At 49.3% G+C, this 17,422-nt stretch overlaps 1 protein-coding gene across 2 annotated transcripts in view; it reads right to left on the bottom strand.

Annotated features, from left to right (window-relative positions):
• The window catches only part of pde4a (phosphodiesterase 4A, cAMP-specific), a 416,509-nt gene that overhangs the window by 60,241 nt on the left and 338,846 nt on the right, over window positions 1–17,422 (bottom strand). For both annotated transcript variants that reach the window (XM_078531259.1, XM_078531260.1), the window contains exons 4-6: window positions 13,598–13,668; window positions 9,743–9,786; window positions 7,675–7,787 (exon numbers count right to left, since the gene is read on the bottom strand). In XM_078531259.1, coding sequence (XP_078387385.1) covers window positions 7,675–7,787; window positions 9,743–9,786; window positions 13,598–13,668 — 228 coding nt within the window. The remainder of the gene's footprint in view (window positions 1–7,674; window positions 7,788–9,742; window positions 9,787–13,597; window positions 13,669–17,422) is intronic.

Raw genomic sequence — 17,422 nt, 5'->3', positions numbered from 1 at the left:
CATACTGCCTCCTGTTCACACTGTGTCCCTCTTCACACTGTGTCACTCTTCACAGCACATACTGTGTCCTGTACACACTCTGTCCCAGCTCACACTGTGTCCCAGCTTGCACTGTGTCCCAGCTCACACTGTGTCCCAGCTCGCACTGTGCCCCAGCTCGCACTGTGCCCCAGCTCGCACTGTGTCCCAGCTCACACTGTGTCCCAGCTCGCACTGTGTCCCAGCTCGCACTGTGTCCCAGCTCGCACTGTGTCCCAGCTCGCACTGTGTCCCAGCTCACACTGTGTTCCAGCTCACACTGTGCCCCAGCTCGCACTGTGTCCCAGCTCACACTGTGTCCCAGCTCGCACTGTGTCCCAGCTCGCACTGTGTCCCAGCGCGCACTGTGTCCCAGCTCACACTGTGTCCCAGCGCGCACTGTGTCCATGTTCACACTGTGTTCCTGATCACCCTGTGTCCCAGCTCACACTGTGTCCATGTTCGCACTGTGTCCCAGCTCACACTGTGTCCATGTTCGCACTGTGTTCCTGATCACCCTGTGTCCCAGCTCACACTGTGTTCCTGATCACCCTGTGTCCCAGCTCACACTGTGCCCAGCTTACAATGTGTCCCAGCTCGCACTGTGTCCCAACTCACACTGTGTCCCAGCTCACACTGTGTCCATGTTCGCACTGTGTTCCTGATCACCCTGTGTCCCAGCTCACACTGTGTCCATGTTCGCACTGTGTTCCTGATCACCCTGTGTCCCTGATCACACTGTGTCCCTGATCACACTGTGTCCCAGCTCACACTGTGTCCCAGCTCACACTGTGTCCATGTTCGCACTGTGTTCCTGATCACCCTGTGTCCCAGCTCACACTGTGTCCCTGATCACCCTGTGTCCCTGATCACACTGTGTCCCTGATCACAATGTGTCCCAGCTCACACTGTGTCCCTGTTCACACTGTGTCCCAGCGCACACTGTGTCCATGTTCGCACTGTGTCCCAGCTCGCACTGTTTCCCTGATCACCCTGTGTCTCTGATCACACTGTGTCCCTGATCACACTGTGTCCCAGCTCACACTGTGTCACAGCTCACCCTGTGTCCCTGATCACACTGTCTCCTGGCTCACGCTGTGTCCTTGATCACACTGTGTCCCAGCTCACACTGTGTCCCAGCTCGCACTGTGTTCCAGCTCACGCTGTGTCCCTGATCGCACTGTGTCCCAGCTCGCACTATGTCCCAGCTCACACTGTGTCCCTGATCACACTGTGTCCATGTTTGCGCCGTGTCCCAGCTCACGCCGTGTCCCGGCTCACACTATGTCCCAGCTCACACTGTGTCCCAGCTCACACTGTGTGCCCTGTTCGCATTGGGTGCATCGGCTCACATTGTGTGCCCAGCTTGCACTCTGTCTCTGTTAACACCGTGTCCCAGCTCACCCTGTGTCCCTGTTCACACTGTCTCCTGTTCACACTGTGTCCCTGTTCACACCGTGTCCTGTTCACGCTGTCTCCTGTTCACACTGTGTCCCTGTTCACACCGTATCCTGTTCACACTGTGTCCCTGTTCACACTGTGTCCCAGCTCACACCGTGTCCTGTTCACACTGTCTCTGTTCACACTGTGTCCCTGTTCACACCGTGTCCTGTTCACGCTGTCTCCTGTTCACACTGTGTCCCAGCTCACACCGTGTCCTGTTCACACTGTGTCCAGTTCACACTGTGTCCCAGCTCACGCTGTGTCCCTCTTCACACTGTGTCCCAGCTCACACTGTGTCCCTGTTTGCACTGTGTCCTGTTCACACTGTGTCCCTGTTCACACCATGTCCTATTCACACTGTGTCCTGTTCACACTGTGTCCCAGCTCACACTGTCCCTGTTCACACTATGTCCTGTTCACACTGTGCCCCTGCTAACACTGTGTCCATGTTCACACTGTGTCCCATCTCACACTGTGTCCTGTTCACACCATGTCCTGTTCACACTGTGTCCCAGCTCACACTGTGTCCCTGTTCACACTGTGCCTCTGTTCACACTGTGTCCCTGTTCACTATGTCCCTGTTCACACTGTGTCCCAACTCACACTGTGTTCCTGTTTACACTGTGTTCTGTTCACACTGTGTCCCTGTTCACACTGTGTCCCTGTTCACATTGTGTCCTGTTCGCACTGTGTCCTGTTCACACCTTGTCCCAGCTCACACTGTGTCCCTGTTCACACTGTGTACTGTTCACACAGTGTCCCTGTTCACACTGTGTCACAGCTCACACTGTGTCCCTGTTCACACTGTGTCCTGTTCACACTGTGTCCAGCTCACACTATGTCCCAGCTCACACTGTGTCCCTGTTCACACTGTGTCTCTGTTCACACAGTATCCCAACTCACATTGTGTTCCAGTTCACGCTGTGTCCCTGATCGCACTGTGTCCCAGCTCGCACTATGTCCCAGCTCACACTGTGTCCCTGATCACCCTGTGTCCCTGATCACACTGTGTCCCTGATCACACTGTGTCCCAGCTCACACTGTGTCCCAGCTCACACTGTGTCCATGTTCGCACTGTGTTCCTGATCACCCTGTGTCCCAGCTCACACTGTGTCCCTGATCACCCTGTGTCCCTGATCACACTGTGTCCCTGATCACACTGTGTCCCAGCTCACACTGTGTCCCTGTTCACACTGTGTCCCAGCGCACACTGTGTCCATGTTCGCACTGTGTCCCAGCTCGCACTGTTTCCCTGATCACCCTGTGTCCCTGATCACACTGTGTCCCTGATCACACTGTGTCCCAGCTCACACTGTGTCACAGCTCACCCTGTGTCCCTGATCACACTGTCTCCTGGCTCACGCTGTGTCCTTGATCACACTGTGTCCCAGCTCACACTGTGTCCCAGCTCGCACTGTGTTCCAGTTCACGCTGTGTCCCTGATCGCACTGTGTCCCAGCTCGCACTATGTCCCAGCTCACACTGTGTCCCTGATCACACTGTGTCCATGTTTGCGCCGTGTCCCAGCTCACACCGTGTCCCGGCTCACACTATGTCCCAGCTCACACTGTGTCCCAGCTCACACTGTGTGCCCTGTTCGCATTGGGTGCATCGGCTCACATTGTGTGCCCAGCTTGCACTCTGTCTCTGTTAACACCGTGTCCCAGCTCACCCTGTGTCCCTGTTCACACTGTCTCCTGTTCACACTGTGTCCCTGTTCACACCGTGTCCTGTTCACGCTTTCTCCTGTTCACACTGTGTCCCTGTTCACACCGTATCCTGTTCACGCTGTCTCCTGTTCACACTGTGTCCCTGTTCACACCGTGTCCTGTTCACACTGTGTCCCTGTTCACACTGTGTCCCAGCTCACACTGTGTCCTGTTCACACTGTCTCCTGTTCACACTGTGTCCCAGCTCACACCGTGTCCTGTTCACACTGTGTCCAGTTCACACTGTGTCCCAGCTCACGCTGTGTCCCAGTTCACACTGTGTCCCAGCTCACACTGTGTCTCTGTTCACACTGTGTCCTGTTCACACTGTGTCCCGGTTCACACTATGTCCCTGTTCACACTGTGTCCCAGCTCACACTGTGTCCCAGCTCACACTGTGTCCTGTTCACACTGTGTCCCTGTTCACACCGTGTCCTGTTCACGCTGTCTCCTGTTCACGCTGTCTCCTGTTCACACTGTGTCCCAGCACACACCGTGTCCTGTTCACACTGTGTCTCGGCTTACCCCGTGTCCCAGCTCATGCCGTATCCCAGCTCACGCAATGTCCCAGCTCACGCCGTATCCCTGCTCACGCCATGTCCCAGCTCACACCATGTCCCAGCTCACACTGTGTCCCAGCTCACACCGTGTCCTGTTCTCACTGTCTCCTGTTCACACTGTGTCCCAGCTCACACTGTGTCCTGTTCACACTGTGTCCCAGCTCACACTGTGTCCCTGTTTGCACTGTGTCCTGTTCACACTGTGTCCCTGTTCACACCATGTCCTATTCACACTGTGTCCTGTTCACACTGTGTCCCAGCTCACACTGTGTCCCTGTTCACACTGTGTCCCTGTTCACACCATGTCCTATTCACACTGTGTCCTGTTCACACTGTGTCCCTGTTCACACCATGTCCTATTCACACTGTGTCCTGTTCACACTGTGTCCCAGCTCACACTGTGTCCCTGTTCACACTATGTCCTGTTCACACTATGTCCTGTTCACACTGTGTCCCTGTTCACACTGTGTCCCAGCTCACACTGTCCCTGTTCACACTATGTCCTGTTCACACTGTGCCCCTGCTAACACTGTGTCCATGTTCACACTGTGTCCTGTTCACACCATGTCCTGTTCACACTGTGTCCCAGCTCACACTGTGTCCCTGTTCACTATGTCCCTGTTCACACTATGTCCCAGCTAACGCTTTGTCCCTGTTCACACTGTTTCCCAACTCACACTGTGTCCCTGTTTACACTGTGTTCTGTTTACACTGTGTCCCTGTTCACACTGTGTCCCTGTTCACATCGTGTCCTGTTCGCACTGTGTCCTGTTCACACTTTGTCCCATCTCACACTGTGTCCCTGTTCACACTGTGTACTGTTCACACAGTGTCCCTGTTCACACTGTGTCACAGCTCACACTGTGTCCCTGTTCACACTGTGTCCTGTTCACACTGTGTCCAACTCACACTATGTCCCAGCTCACACTGTGTCCCTGTTCACACTGTGTCTCTGTTCACACAGTATCCCAGCTCACACTATGTCTCTGTTCACACTATGTCTCTGTTCACACTGTGTCCCAACTCACACTGTGTCCCTGTTCACACTGTGTCCCTGTTCACACTGTGTCTCTGTTCACACTGTGTCCCTGTTCACATCGTGTCCTGTTCGTACTGTGTCCTGTTCACACTTTGTCCCAGCTCACACTGTGTCCCTGTTCACACTGTGTACTGTTCACACAGTGTCCCTGTTCACACTGTGTCACAGCTCACAGTGTCCCTGTTCACACTGTGTCCTGTTCACACTGTATCCCAACTCACACTATGTCCCTGTTCACACTGTGTCTCTGTTCACACAGTATCCCAGCTCACACTATGTCTCTGTTCACACTATGTCTCTGTTCACACTGTGTCCCAACTCACACTGTGTCCCTGTTCACACTGTGTCCCTGTTCACACTGTGTCTCTGTTCACACTGTGTCCCTGTTCACATCGTGTCCTGTTCGTACTGTGTCCTGTTCACACTTTGTCCCAGCTCACACTGTGTCCCTGTTCACACTGTGTACTGTTCACACAGTGTCCCTGTTCACACTGTGTCACAGCTCACAGTGTCCCTGTTCACACTGTGTCCTGTTCACACTGTATCCCAACTCACACTATGTCCCAGCTCACACTGTGTCCCTGTTCACACTGTGTCTCTGTTCACACAGTATCCCAGCTCACACTGTGTCTCTGTTCACACTGTGTCCCTGTTCACACTGTGTCCCTGTTCACACTGTGTCTCTGTTCACACTGTGTCCCTGTTCATATTGTGTCCTGTTCGCACTGTGTCCTGTTCACACTTTGTCCCAGCTCACACTGTGTCCCTGTTCACACTGTGTACTGTTCACACAGTGTCCCTGTTCACACTGTGTCACAGCTCACAGTGTCCCTGTTCACACTGTGTCCTGTTCACACTGTGTCCCAACTCACACTATGTCCCAGCTCACACTGTGTCCCTGTTCACACTGTGTCTCTGTTCACACAGTGTCCCAGCTCACACTGTGTCTCTGTTCATACTGTGTCTCTGTTCACACTGTGTCCCAACTCACACTATGTCCCAGCTCACACTGTGTCCCTGTTCACACTGTGTCTCTGTTCACACAGTGTCCCAGCTCACACTGTGTCTCTGTTCACACTGTGTCCTGTTCACACTGTGTCCCAGCTCACACTGTGTCCCTGTTCACACTGTGTCCCAGCTCACACTGTGTCCCTGTTCACACTATGTCATGTTCACACTGTGTCCCTGTTCACATTGTGTCTCTGTTCACACTGTGTCCCAGCTCACACTGTGTCCCTGTTCACACTATGTCATGTTCACACTGTGTCCCTGTTCACACTGTGTCTCTGTTCACACAGTGTCCCAGCTCACACTGTGTCTCTGTTCACACTGTGTCCTGTTCACACTGTGTCCCAGTTCACACTGTGTCCCAGCTCACACTGTGTCCCTGTTCACACTGTGTCCCAGCTCACACTGTGTCCCTCTTCACACTATGTCATGTTCACACTGTGTCCCTGTTCACATTGTGTCTCTGTTCACACTGTCTCCCAGCTCACACTGTGTCCCTCTAGACACTGTGTCCCTGTTCACACTGTGTCCAGGGTCATCAGTTTGCCAGTTTATGAGTATAAGTGCTTCTGATTCACTTGTGTGAAGATTTCTAATGCAGTTTCAGACATGGTTTTAGGCTGGGTGAGTTGGCCATTTTATGTTGATCTGAATATGTGAACACCACCATTTTGCCCAAAACAGAGACAGAGCAGCTCACAGCTCCTATAATAGGAATCTGGAGCCACTTACACTGACTAGCTCTCAGCTATCAAAGTTACTGTGCAACCAAACTGTCCAACTCTAAGACAGATGAATTTCATTGATATACATTAATTACAGCAACACAACTCCATCACAAGGAATGACCAAAGCGGACATTAGTGTATCTTATACAATTCTATCCTCTACCTCAGATATCAAAAGCTGTAGATTGCACTAAACAGCACTAAACAAATCAAGACATTTAAAGGTTTGAGATTGTAAACTGCTGGGTGAATGTGAAAACCAGTCTGCTCTCAGTGAATAAGAACAATTAGAGGAATATATCCATCTTGTCCTGGCAGCTCCCAGTAATGACCGTTCCGACCCACCACTCCCCTACCCCTCCTGACCACTGCTACCCACCACTCCCCTACACCCTCCTGACCGCTCTGACCCACCTTTCCCCTCCCCCCTCCTGACCACTCAGACCCACCACTCCCCTTCCCCTCCTGACCACTCAGACCCACCACTCCCCTTCCCCTCCTGACCACTCAGACCCACCACTCCCCTCCCCACTCCTGACCTCTCCGACCCACCACTCCCCTCCCCCCTCCTGACTTCTCCGACCCACCTTTCCCCTCCGCCCTCCTGATCGCTCCAAACCACCTTTCCCCTCCCCCCCTCATGACCGCTCTGGCCCATCATTCCTCCTCATAGTCACTCTGGTCCATCACTCCCCTCCCCTCTTCCTGACTGCTCTAACCCATCACCCCCACCCCTGACCACTCTGGCCCATTAACCCCCACTCCCAACCGCTCCGACCCATCACCTCCCCCACCCCGACCGACCGCTCCGACCCATGTCTCTCCCCAGCGATCACTCCGACCATCACTCCCCCCGCCAACCAATCCAACACATCTCTCCCCCATCGCGACCACTCCAACCCATCACGACCCTGCTCCTAACTCCTGAGCTTCCACGTCACTTCCCCCTTCGAGCCTGTCCCAGAGCCAGGCAATCGCCAGAGTTTCTACACAGATCAGATGCAAAGTCTCATAAAATGCAAATTGTCTTCTCAATGAATGAACGCTAGCTTCAGGAAGGCACAGAATATTCAAAAATGCCCATTCAGCCAACTAAAAATATCAGTAGCCACTTCAGCACACTCCTGCCATACTCTCCAAGCCCCCGCACCCTGCTCACACTCTCTTACCTTGTTTGAGGCCATCTCACTGACTGAGCGGTAGGTCTGGATTGTCTCCAGCTGGTCCAGACACCAGTCCAATTCCTCCAGGGTTTCCTTTGCCAATTGCTGGTAAGTTTCATCTGGAAACAAAGTGGTACACGCATGGTTAAAACTGGCAATCCCTCATCAGGTGGACAGCCCAGAGCCAATGCACAATGCCCTTTTCCACACCCTCACCAACTCTCCCTCACACACACGGACGGACATACACTCTCTTGCACACAATGTCCCTCACTCTCTCCCTCATCCATGGTCTCCCTCCCAACAGTCTCGCTCCCCCACAGTCTCCATCATACTGAAGCAGTCCATGCCCAAAGACCTGGACCATATCCAGGCTTGGGCTGACAAGTGGCAAGTAACATTCACACCACACAAGTGCCAGACAATGACCATCTCCAACAAGAGATAATCTGACCATCGCCCTTGAAATTCAATAGCATTACCAACGCTGAATTCCCCGCTATCAACATTCTGAGGGTTACCATTGACCAGAAACTGAACTGGACCAGCCATATAAATACTGTGCCTACAAGAGCAGGCCAGAGGCTAGGAATCCTGTGGCAAGTAACTCACAACCTGACTCCCCAAAGCCTGTCCACCATCTACAAGGCACAAGTCAGGAGTGTGATGGAATACTCCCCACTTGCCTGGATGAGTGCAGCTCCAACAACACTCAAGAAGCTTGACACTATCCAGGACAAAGCAGCCCGCTTGATTGGCACCACATCCACAAACATTCACTCCCTCCACCACCGACACACAGTGGCAGCAGTGTGTACCACCTACAAGATGCATTGCAGGAATTCACCAGGAGAGTGATTAGGGGAAGTGGAACTTGCACATGATGCATTTCTATTACAATAGGAGAGACTTGGATGGTTAAGGGTGCAGGGGGGGTGGTGGGGTAGCGGTTGGAAGCTGGCCTCATTGTGGGGCAGAGCAGCACCACTTTAACAGTTGATGGAATGTCACAATTGAAAAATAATCTTGGGAAAATATCACCAGGGGAGGAGTCTGAGGGCTTGTGGGAGGAGTCAACTACTGCATTTTTAGGCCGATTGAAGAGGCACCCTAATAACTTGCACTTCAGGACATGGAGTCCAAGACTCAGCTGAGACATGTTAGAGAGACTCAAATGCCAATTGTAGGATTCTGGCAATTTAATTCATGGTGCGCATTCTTGTGAGAATCCATTTCAGTTGGGGATAAATGCTGAATGGGTGAAAATGACCATTTATCCCTCTCATAGGAACACGCAAAGAATCAAATTGTAAAAGGGCAACAGCTCAAGAACATATGAAAAATGCTCCAAAGACCTCTACACATCACAGATGACAGGTTCAGGCTTTACACACCTCAACGATTACAGTCATTACATTAGTGCAGGGTTGGGCTCTGGTCTGGCTGCCTCCTTTGGAGTAGGGAATACCCTAACAGTGTAGAGGGAGCTGTACTCTGTATCTAACCCCGTACTGTACCTGTCCTGGGAGTGTTTGATGGGGACAGTGTAGAGAAGCATTATTCTGTATCTAACCCCGTGCTGTACCTGTCCTGGGAGTGTTTGATGGGGACAGTGTAGAGGGAGCTTTACTCTGTATCTAACCCCGTGCTGTACCTAACCTGGGAGTGTTTGATGGGGACAGTGTAGAGGGAGCTTTACTCTATATCTAACCCTGCATGTAAAAAAAAAAATAAATGTTTGAGTCAGCAGAAACTCTTTTGAGTTACCAACAGTCACAGATTGCAACTCTTTTCGAGTACAATCACAGTTCTTGGTTTCCAGGAGTGGGACATGAACCCACAACCCTCTGATTCAAAGGCGAGGGTGCTATGAACTGAGCCACAGCTGACACCTCCAAAAAATCCTGTGTGTATCTGCCCTGGGAAATCAAGGGAGACTGTATTTACTGATTGCTGTGGAGCTGCTCTGCAGTGGTTTTAAATCTGATGCTGTGGACACCCAACCGGCTGCAGTTACAGTGGACACAAGCTCCTCCTCCCATTTAACAACAGCTATGTACAAAAGGTTGTTTACCTGACAGGGTGCACAGGGCAGGCTGTGGTCCTATTGGTGACCTCCTGTGGAGGAACCGAGAAAAACAAGTTAATGTAACTAGAGGCACTAAGGGACATGATACACACAGACAAGATGCAGACAGATGGATGCAGACAGGATACAGGTAGCATAGTTGCAGACTACACAGACAGGATAGACGCAGACAGTGCATAGACAGGATACAGACAGGAAACACACAGACAGCACCCAGACAAAATACATACACTCAGGAAATAGACAGGGTACACGCAGACAGGATGCACACAGGCAGGAAACAGACACGATACACATGCAGACAAGAGCACAGACAGGATACACACAGATCGGAAACAGACAGGATACACACAGGCAGGAAACAGACAGGATACACACAGGCAGGAAACAGACAGGAAACACACAGGCAAGAAACAGTTAAGATACACACAGATTGGATACCCAGAGACAGGAAATAGGCAGAAATGTGAGGAATTGAGGCGTAGCGACAGAAGACACACACACACACACACACACACATAGACACACACACACACACACAGTAAATTGTAATCTGTAGCCTTTCCACGCCTTGATTTGATATTGGGTTATAATATTATTAGTGGCTACTTTTTATTGGATCCTAAGTGATTGAGTATCCCAGAGTATGCATTCTAAAAGGCACATTACCAACAACGTCTTCAATGTGCCAGGCTCTGCTGTAACTCAGGACCAGATCTTGGTGACTAACTCGGGTAGCTCAAGTTGGGAAACTTCCCGATTTGCTGTTCCCGCCTGGGTAAAAAGTGCCCTGATACACACAATTCTGTTCCTGGTGGTAGGGCGTGGTGCCTGGTGCAGGACGGAGACGGGCCTGCCAACCCCGGAAACAGAGCATCGGTGGCCACGGTGTCAGGCAAGTGCTGAGGCTGGCTGTTTAGAAGGTGTGCCTCAGTTCTCTGGGACTTTATCCCAGTTGTGCTTTAAGATTTTGGGCCCTCTATCTCTCACCTCTCAACCTGCTCCCCCCACCCCTGATCTAACCCCCATAGCTCCTTCTACCTTCCATGCCAACTTATTCCCCCTTAACCACCCCCACAATCCTTATAGTCTCCATGCCAAGTCATGCCCCTTCCATGGCCATCTACCCATTATGCGCAGTGCACATAACCAATAAGCCATGTATCACAGTATATTAACAGGGCAGGAGGAGGCCATTCGGCCCATCGAGTCTGCGTGGCTCTCTGAAAGAGCATTCCAACTAGTCCCACTCCCCTGCCTTATCCCTGTAACCTTGCACATTCCCTCTTTTCAGGTAACAATCCAATTGCCTTTTGAATATCTCGATTGAACCTGCCTCCACCACCCTTTCAGGAAGTTTGTTCCAGACTCCAACCACCCTCTGGGTGAAAACATCTTTTCCTCACATCACATTTATTCGTTTTGCCAATTATTTTGAATCTGCGCCCTCTTGTTCTTGATGTTCTCTTTAATGGGAACAGTTTCTCACTAATTACCCTGTCCATAGCCCTCGGGATCTTGAATACCTCTATCAAGTCTCCTCTGAGCCTTCTTTTCTCCAAGGAAAACTGTCCCAATCTATCCTTATAGCTACAATTCTTCATCCCGGGAATCATTCTTGTGAAATAATAATGTAATAACAATGACGAGTGTGGAGCTGCTGAGAGAGAAAAAAAAAACATTCACAAATCCTCCTTTGAATAAAGCTGCTGTTCTTACAACTCTGTAAAAAGGTCAATCAGACAGACCATTAAAGTATCAATAACTGGGGCTTCAAACGCTTTACACCTCTTAAGCTTGTCCAAAGAAATATTGAGGCATTGACAAAAGAGATCGCAAAATGCATGTACAATGTGGCTTCAGTGTGAGCCCATATCAATAAAAGCATTAGCTCAGCGGTGGGTGGGGGTTTCTGATTTTACAACCGAAATAAATTGTTGACTTTGCTTGATTGACATCTTTGAATGGTTATAATAAATCATTCTTAATGTGATCTCTTCTGTCAATGTCTCAATGTTTGTCATTGGTAGTTTATTGGCCTGTCTGATTGACACTTTTGCAGGGTAATAGGAACAGCAGTTCTTTTTTTCAAAAGAAGATTTGGGAATCGGTGTTTTTTTTCCTCTCAGCAGTTTGACGCTTGCCATTGTTACTATAAAGCTCATTGGTTATATACATAGTGCATACTGGGTGAATAGGCATGGAATGCGCATGAGCTGGTATATACAGTGTGAAGGGCCATGGGGAGTTGCTGGAGGCAATGAGTTGCCATGGAAGAGGCATGGGAGTTATGGATAAGAACTTTTGAACTTGCCTTTCAAAAGGTTCCCGAATCCATACTATGGTTCACAACTCCTCTGAGGGGCAATGAATCATGAGCCTTGGAGAAACTGGCATGACTCTAAAGAGATGCCTACCCACGCAATGGAGCTGACCAGGTTGGGAGTGCAGGGAGTGTGCTCGCTTCCCACACCCTCATCCTGCGCCAGCAAAAATTGGGGGCGTTAGGAGTGGGGGCAAAAATTCAGGAATCATGTCCTGCCTGCCATTTTTAAATGGCTCCAGAGCCATTCTGACTCCACGAAAATCTGGGCCTCAGCGTCTGCAGCGCTTCTCACTGTCATTGGCACCAGTTAGTGCAGGCTGATGCTGCGCTCAGGAGGACATTAGCAAGCACTATGCCACAGCACCAAGGGAGAGCAGAGTGAGAGGTTAAAGCCTGTTCAAGGTTCCTCCAGCATCAGAGTCCACCAACCCAAATCTCAGCCTGATGGAAATCCCTGTAAATCCACTGGAATTCCCCCTCTGTGGATCTGTTGGAATTGACCAGCAGGGGATCAACTAGGATTCTTTAGCGGGGATATTCACTGGGAAGGAATTGGCAGGGGTTCACTGGCAAGATCAAGCAGGATTCTTTGGCAAGGAGTTGGCTGGGATTCACAACTGTTCTCATTGTTTCTCCAGGGCTCCTGCCAATGTTCCATCAAGATTATATCAAGAGATTGAGATTATCCCGTGGAGATTGGAAGCAAGCGTGTGTGCTTGGTGCACAGGGACCAAGAGTCACCAGGTTCATTTTCCAGCTGCTAACTCAGCTTAGTCAGTAACAATTCGCACCTTGCTGAAAAAACTGAGGCTGCCAGGTAAAGAAAAGGCTGAGAGGCGGCCTGATGGGGAACCTTTAAAATTGTGAAGGGATTCAGTGGAGTGAATGTGGAGAAACTGATTCTACTTGCAACAACAAAGGGGCGTAAATATTAGGTAATCTTTATAAAGATCAAATAAAGAATTTCGGAGAAATTTCTTTTAAAGAAAGAACAAACTTTCATTTGCATAACACCTTTCACAGCACAGGATGTTACAAAGTGTTTTTCAGTCAAAGCAGTGCTTTTGAAGTGTAGCCAATGCTGAAATGTAAGTCACAGAGTGCTGAGAATGTGGAACAAGTTGTCACAGGAAGTGGTTGAAGGTAACATTATTGCGTTTAAGGGGAGGGTTCATGAATACATGAGGATATGAGAAAGCTGGGGATGAAAGAAAAATGTGAAATAGGTAATTATACTGGGAGAAACTCGTGGGGTGTATAAACATCAACACTGACCAATTGGGCTGAATAGCCAGTTGTACCCTGTAGTATCAATGGGACTCTACATAATCTGTGACAGGACATAGATAAGAGACAGGACACATGTCTAAACTTGTGATTGGGTTGTGAGAAGTTCTCATGGATTCCCTTCAGTGAATCACTAAATAATTGGTGACTGAAAAGCAATGTTGTGATTGGTCTGTGACTGGTCCTGTGCTGTGATTTGATGTAAGCAACAGGTGCCTGGTACTCACTTATTAGGGGGTCCTTGGGTGTTGGCCAGAACAGTGAAGTTGTTTCTCACACTGCGCAAACTCGCCAGGATCTGAGGGGAAGACAGAAAGAGAGAAAGCAATAGACAAATGACAGGTACAGCATAGGTTAGATACAGAGTAAAGCTCCCTCTACATTGTCCCCACCAAACACTGCCAGGACAGGTACAGTACGGGGTTAGATACAGAGTAAAGGTCCTTCTATATTGTCCCATCAAACACTCCCAGGGCAGGTACAGCACGGGGTTAGATACAGAGTAAAGCTCCCTCTACATTGTCCCCATCAAACACTGCCAGGACAGGTACAGCATGGGGTTAGATACAGAGTAAAGCTCCCTCTACATTGTCCTCATCAAACACTGCCAGGACAGGTACAGCACGGGGTTAGATACAGAGTAAAGCTTCCTCTACATTGTCCCCATCAAACACTGCCAGGACAGGTACAGCATGGGGTTAGATACAGAGTAAAGCTCCCTCTACATTGTCCCCATCAAACATTCCCAGGGCAAGTACAGCATGGGGGTTAGATACAGAGTGAAGCTCCCTCTATACTTTCCCCACCACTCACAGGGCAGATACAGCACGAGGTAATTTACAGAGTAAAGCTCCTTCTACTCTGTCTCCCTCAAACACTCCCAGGGCAGGTACAGCATGGTTTAGGTACTAAATCACACTGTGGGTGTACCTACACCATGTGGACTGCAGGGTTCAAGAAGGCTGCTCACCACCACCTTCTCAAGGGAAATTAAGGATGAGCGATAAATGCTGGCCCAGCCAGCGAAGCCCACATCCCATGAATGAATAGAAAAAGAATACAGAATTATTCTACAGTGTCCCATCAAACAATCCTGGTGCAGGCACAACAACTGGTTAGATGCAGAGTAAATCTCCAACAGTGTCCCAACAAACAATCCCAGGGCAGTTATGTCATAGGTTAGATACAGAATAAAGCTCCCTGTATACATTCCCAAAATGTGTCTCCTCTCCAACTTCAGAACAGCACCCCTACTTAACCATTGAGGCATTTCCCAATTGCAAAAAAATATATAATAGTGAAAACAAGGAACTTCACATCCTAATATAGACTGGGATAAAATGGTAAAGGGCAAACACGGGCAGGAGCTTCTGAAATAGATACAAGAGAACTGTTTTGATTACTGTTTCCAATTCAGCGAAGAAGGAAACAGTGCGAGATATAATTCTGAGGAATGAAGTGGAGCATGTTTCAACAGGGGTACTTTTAGGGAACTGCAATCAGAATGCTGCCTTTAGAGAAGAGATAGTTTGGGCACAGACAAGGTATATTCCCACAAAATGGAAAGGCAGAGCAAACAAATCCAGAGCTCCCTAGATGACAAAAGAAATGGAGATTAAGAAGAAAAAGTGTGCTTAGGCCAGATGTTTGGTGGATAATTTTTAAAAATTCATTCATGGGATGTGGGCGTCGCTGGCTAGGCTAGCATTTATTGCCCATCCCTAATTGCCCTTGAGAAGGTAGTGGTGAGCCGCCTTCTTGAATGGCTGCAGGCCATGTGGTGTAGGCACACCCACATTGCAGTTAAGGGAGTTTCAGGATTTTGACCCAGCGACAGTGAAGGAACGGCGATATAATTCCAAGGACGGTGCGTGGCTTGCAGGTGTTTCCAGGCATATGCTGCTCTTATGGTGATAGAGGTCACAGTTTGGAAGGTGCTGTCAAAGGATCCTTGGTGAGTTGCTGCAACCAAGAATCAGAATGAATACATAAGGTTCAAAGGGGAAGTGAAAAAGCATTTAAGAGAAGCAAAGAGAGAGTATGAAAAGAGACTAGCAGCTAATATAAAAGGGAATCCAAAAGCGTTCTATGGACATATGAATAGTAAAAAGGTGGTAAAAGGAGGAGTGAGGCTGATTAGGGATCAAAAAGGAAGTTTATGCATGGAGGCAGGGGGCGTGGCTGAGGTATTAAATGAAAACTTTGCACCTGCCTTTACCAAGGAACAAGATGCTGCAGAGGTCATGATGACTTATTTACTCTTTTGCTCCAGCCCAGGTGGTGTCCTGCTCTTTTCGGTTCTCCTTAAGTGTATTTCACCAGGGGCGGAATTTTACAGCCCCGCCAAAGTCAACAGAGTTTAGAATGGCTTGCCACATTTTACAGCCCCTTTCCCATCGTGACGGGGCGGTAAAATTCTGGCCCAGGTCTTCGTTGTCTGGGCCCGTCTTCCCTTCTACCTGGTGGTGTCCATTCTACTGCCATTCTGCCAGGTTGGACGTCCAGGAGTCTCTGTCGTCTCTCTGTCACGATGTCCCACGGGCGCCTCTGACCATTCCTCTGTAGCACTCCTTCATTGGTGATGCTGTCTCTCCATGTGATGCCCAGGATCTTATGTAGGCAGTGCTGGTGAAAGATATCCAACTTACAGGACCTTTGCTGTTCTCTTCCAATGTCTCGTTGGCATAGTTTGCAGTTGGTACCACTTTGGACATGTAGAGTCACAGCTTCATGGCTGTGTTGATGGTATTGGATGTCCAGACCATGTGAAGCCACTGGATGACCTTTGCTGCTTTGGCAATTCTTGTGTGGACATCGATTTCTACATCGGCCTCTCTGGAGGTGTTGTTCCGTAGGTAGGGGATGTGCTCGATGTCCTCCAAGTTCTGTTGCCCAATCGTGATAAGACAGCCTTGTTGCCATCCAGCCATCACTGTCTTGGTCTTCTCACATTTGATGCATAGGCCAACCTTGGCACCGTTACCCTCAAGACTGGTGGTCATGTCTTGGAGTACACGCAATTCTTCGGCCACAAGGTGATGTTGTCTGTGAAACCCAGGTTCTTCAACCATGGTGGTGCTGCCGTAGGATGCCATAGTCTGCACCCACCATCACCTTCCTCACGATGAAATCAATAATCAAGAGGAGAAAGAATGGGGAGAGTATGCAGCCTTCCTGTGATGATATTCAAGAAGTGCATGGGGCTCATGCTGGTCTTGATGCAGCATCTCGAGTTGCAGAATAAGGCTTTGAAGGTGTCTTTGGGATGCCGTACTGTCGTGTAATGTATCAGCATGACTGCCGATGGGCGCTATCAAAAGCCTTCTTGAAATTAATGAAGTTGATAACAAGTGGTTTCTGATATTCTAGGTCATGATAAAAGAGGAGGTAATTCAGACGCTTGAATGGCTTAAAATTGATAAGGAGGAGGTTGTCTGAACTTAAATTTGACAAAGCACCAGGTTTGGATGGGATGCATCCAAGGATTCTGAGAAAAGCGAGAGTGGAAATTGCAGAAGCACTGCCATAGTTTTTCAGTCTTCCTTAGACTCAGGGGTGATGCCAGAGGACTGGGGAATTGTTCGAAAAAGGGTGTAAAATAAGCCTAGCAACTACAGGCCAGTCGGTTTAACCCCAAGTTGGGGGAGCTTCTAGAAATGATAACTCGGGGCAAAATTAATAGCCACTTGAGTGAATGCGAGTTAATTAAGGCAAGCCATAATGGATTTGTTAAGGGCAAATCGTGTTTGATTAACTTGCTGGAATTTTTTGATGAGGTAACAGGGAGGGTTGATGAGGGCAATGCTGTTGATGTGGTGTATATGGACTTCCAGAAGGCGTTTGATAAAGTGCAGCTAATATAAAAGGGAATCCAAAAGTATTCTATGGACATATGAATAGTTTAAAAAGTGATAAAAGGAGGAGTGAGGCTGATTAGGGACCAACAAGGAGGTTTATGCATTGAGGCAGAGGGCATGGCTGAGGTATTAAATGAAGACTTTGTACCTGTGGGCGAGGTTGTATCTTATGGAATAAAAGGGACAGTAGCAACA

The sequence above is a fragment of the Cetorhinus maximus genome, chromosome 28 (genome assembly GCF_964194155.1).
Source record: "Cetorhinus maximus chromosome 28, sCetMax3.hap1.1, whole genome shotgun sequence".
In the NCBI taxonomy this organism is placed as follows: Eukaryota; Metazoa; Chordata; class Chondrichthyes; order Lamniformes; family Cetorhinidae; genus Cetorhinus; species Cetorhinus maximus.
This window is presented reverse-complemented; position numbering and strand designations above follow the sequence as displayed.